The 3010-nt window shown below is 37.5% G+C and overlaps 1 protein-coding gene across 1 annotated transcript; it reads right to left on the bottom strand.

The window, feature by feature from the left end:
• Positions 1–1255: 1255 nt before the first annotated feature.
• Positions 1256–1600, bottom strand: LOC138873847 (uncharacterized). Its single transcript, XM_070152330.1, has one exon. The coding sequence runs from the start codon at positions 1598–1600 to the stop codon at positions 1256–1258; it is 345 nt and encodes a 114-aa protein (XP_070008431.1).
• Positions 1601–3010: the final 1410 nt, after the last annotated feature.

Genomic DNA, 3010 nt, shown 5'->3' with positions numbered 1-3010 from the left:
GAAACCCGAGATTAAGACCAAATCACGATTACTCATTCACCCCTGAGCCTAAATATATGATTTGTTTTAAAATTCAACCTCAATTCGAGGTCTAAATTTTAATTTTATAAAATTCCTAAATTCTACCCGAAACTCCTAATTTCTACCTTGAAATTCATAGATTTGATGATACAATTCATGAAAAAAGTAATTGAGCTAGATTAAAAACAAGTTAAAATTGCTTATTAATAAATTTGGGAAGAAATTCCTTTTCAAGAATTGCCTCTATAGATTTTAGGGTTGAAAAATGGTGTAAAATTAGCTAAGTTCTAAAATTCCCATATTTACCCGACCGTAGATGTCGCAATTTACGAACTCTTGTTTGCAATTGCGATACCCGCAAATGCGAACCACTGATAGTAAAAGCGATTAGTGCCACAGTCATGCATTTATTGTGGATGCAACATTACCTCCGCATTTGCGAAGGTCCCCTACATAGCAAATGCGAGCCATTGCGAAGCTGCTCTATAATGCCCAGTGTCTCAAATGTGACACAATAGTCGCAAATGCGATAATCCCCCATATCGCAAAAGCGACTCAGACTTCGCAAATACAAAGTGCCCAATCCTAGCCCCTCTCGCAAATACAAACCATCACTCACAAAAGCTATGCTCACATTTGCGAGCAATACTTCACAAATGTGAGATCTGCAGGAAGTTTATATATCTAATCCGATCATTCACACAAGTACAATAATATCATACAAACTCGTTCGTTATCTCAAATCATTAAAATAACATTAAATATCAAGAATGATCATCAAAACTCAAGGTTTTTAACCTTGGAACTCCTTTTAACTTTTCACATAAAACGCTGAAATGCCCTCGGGTCACCTGGGACCCTAAACAAATATGTGTACAAGTCCAAAAAATCATACGAACCTATATGAATCGTCAAAATACCGATCCGATGTCATTTGTCAAAAACATTGACTGTGGTCAACTCAAGTTGTTTTAAAGCCAAAAATTATTTTTTAAAATTTTTTACATATAAGCTTTCCGAAAAACGATACGGACCATGCTCGCAAGTCATAAATCATCAAATAAAACTATGGAAGGTCTCGTAACATAGAAAAAGGAGATATTACTCAAAACAGCCTATCAGATCGTCATATTCTCCACCTCTAAAAGAAACATTCGCCCTCTAACGAACATAGAAATCTACATGGACTGGTAAAAGGTGTAGGAATCTACTACTCATATCGGACTCGAGACTCCTACATAACCTCCTCAATCAGCTGATTTCTCCAATGCACTTTCACAGAAGGAAAACTCCTAGATCTCAACTTTCGAACCTGCCGGTCTAGAATAGCCACTAACTCTTCCTCATATGTCAAATCCTCATCAAGCTGCACCATGTTGAAGTCTAAAACATGTGACCTATCCTCAGGGTACTTCCAAAGCAAGGAAAAGTGAAGTACCGGATGTACCCCTGCTAGGCTAGGAGTCAATGCAAGCCTACTAGCAACCTCCTCAACTCTCTCAAAAATCTCAAATGGGCCAATAAACCTCAGGTTCATGCGCTTCTTCCCAAACCGCATCACACCCTTCATAGGCGACATTCGGAGATGAACCTTCTTACCTTCTATGTAAGCCGCATCTCGAACCTTTCGTGCGCATAACTCTTTTGCATGGACTGAGCTGTACGAAGTCGTTCCTGAATCACCTTAAACTTTTTTCAAAGCATCACGGACCAAATTTGGCCCTACAATTTAGCCTCATCGGGCTCAAACCATCCAACCAAAGAACGACATCGCCTCCCATATAAGGCCTCGTATGGAGCCATCTGGATGCTTGACTGATAGTTGTTGTAGGCGAACTCTACTGGAGGTAAAAATTGGTCCCATTGATCTCCGAAATCCATAGAATATGCTCGCAACATGTCCTCCAAAATTTGAATAGTACGCTCAAACTGTCCGCCCATTTGTGGATAGAGCGTGATACTCAACTCGACCCGCATGCCCAACTCAAAAGTGCGAGATAACAATTCTGATTTAGTGTTTTTTGTTCCAGATGAAGTTCAGTTACAACTAATATCAGTAAAATTGAACTCATTGTTTCACTATGTATTCCTGTTGAATTTTTCTATTTTTATCCATTTGTATATGTGCTCCTGATAAAAAGAAATAAGGTACTCTACTTCATTATATACATGGATCGGGTTAAAAAAATTAGACCAGATCGGCTAATGCTCCCAGGTTGATGTTATGTATTCCACTAGTTGACTGAAGACTTGATTATTGATAAATCGATTGGTCCAGCACGGATTGAAATAGGAACCGATTTGACAGAAAGCTTTTGAAAACGTAGTCTGAATTAGCTTGTACGTACCTCGAACAGTTCCACCGAATATTTGTTACCTCCCACCTATAATATAGGTACCGAATAAATTTGAAGTCATTATTTCAGTATGTATTCCTGCAGAATTTCTTTATTCTCAATTTCCAGGTGGGAGGTACTTTGGGGGATTCCACAAATCATCTGTTAAATATTTTCTCCTACCCCCACCCACTAGACAATTGGAGATAAAAGATTCTAAAGAATAGAAAGAAAGTGAGTAGCAGCTACAACGACCCATTTTTTCTCTCATTTCCTAATTAACTTATCCAAAAACCATCATATTGATTACTATTAACTAAGTTAACTAAATGAGTCTTGATTTAAAGATATTATTCGAGAAAGCCCACAACTTTCACCTTTTTATTCCTTTGACCTCACTGTATTAATCTTTGTTTATGGGCCATTACTACTTTTTCTTCCACCCACGCCTCACTTGCTCGATTACAAGATATCCAAAATGAGAACTAAAAAATTGAAGCTCAAATTATTGCTTATGTTGACGTCATGATGATGCCAAACTGTGTTAATAAAGTTAAGCTAGATTAACTTGCATACATTAACGTAAAGACCTTTACTTTATCAAGTTATTCGAAACGAAATTATATATAGCTTTATATCAAGTATGAATCCGT

This window comes from Nicotiana sylvestris, chromosome 7 (genome assembly GCF_000393655.2).
Source record: "Nicotiana sylvestris chromosome 7, ASM39365v2, whole genome shotgun sequence".
In the NCBI taxonomy this organism is placed as follows: Eukaryota; Viridiplantae; Streptophyta; class Magnoliopsida; order Solanales; family Solanaceae; genus Nicotiana; species Nicotiana sylvestris.
The sequence above is the reverse complement of the archived record's forward strand: the minus strand, read 5'-3'. Positions and strand labels throughout refer to the sequence as shown.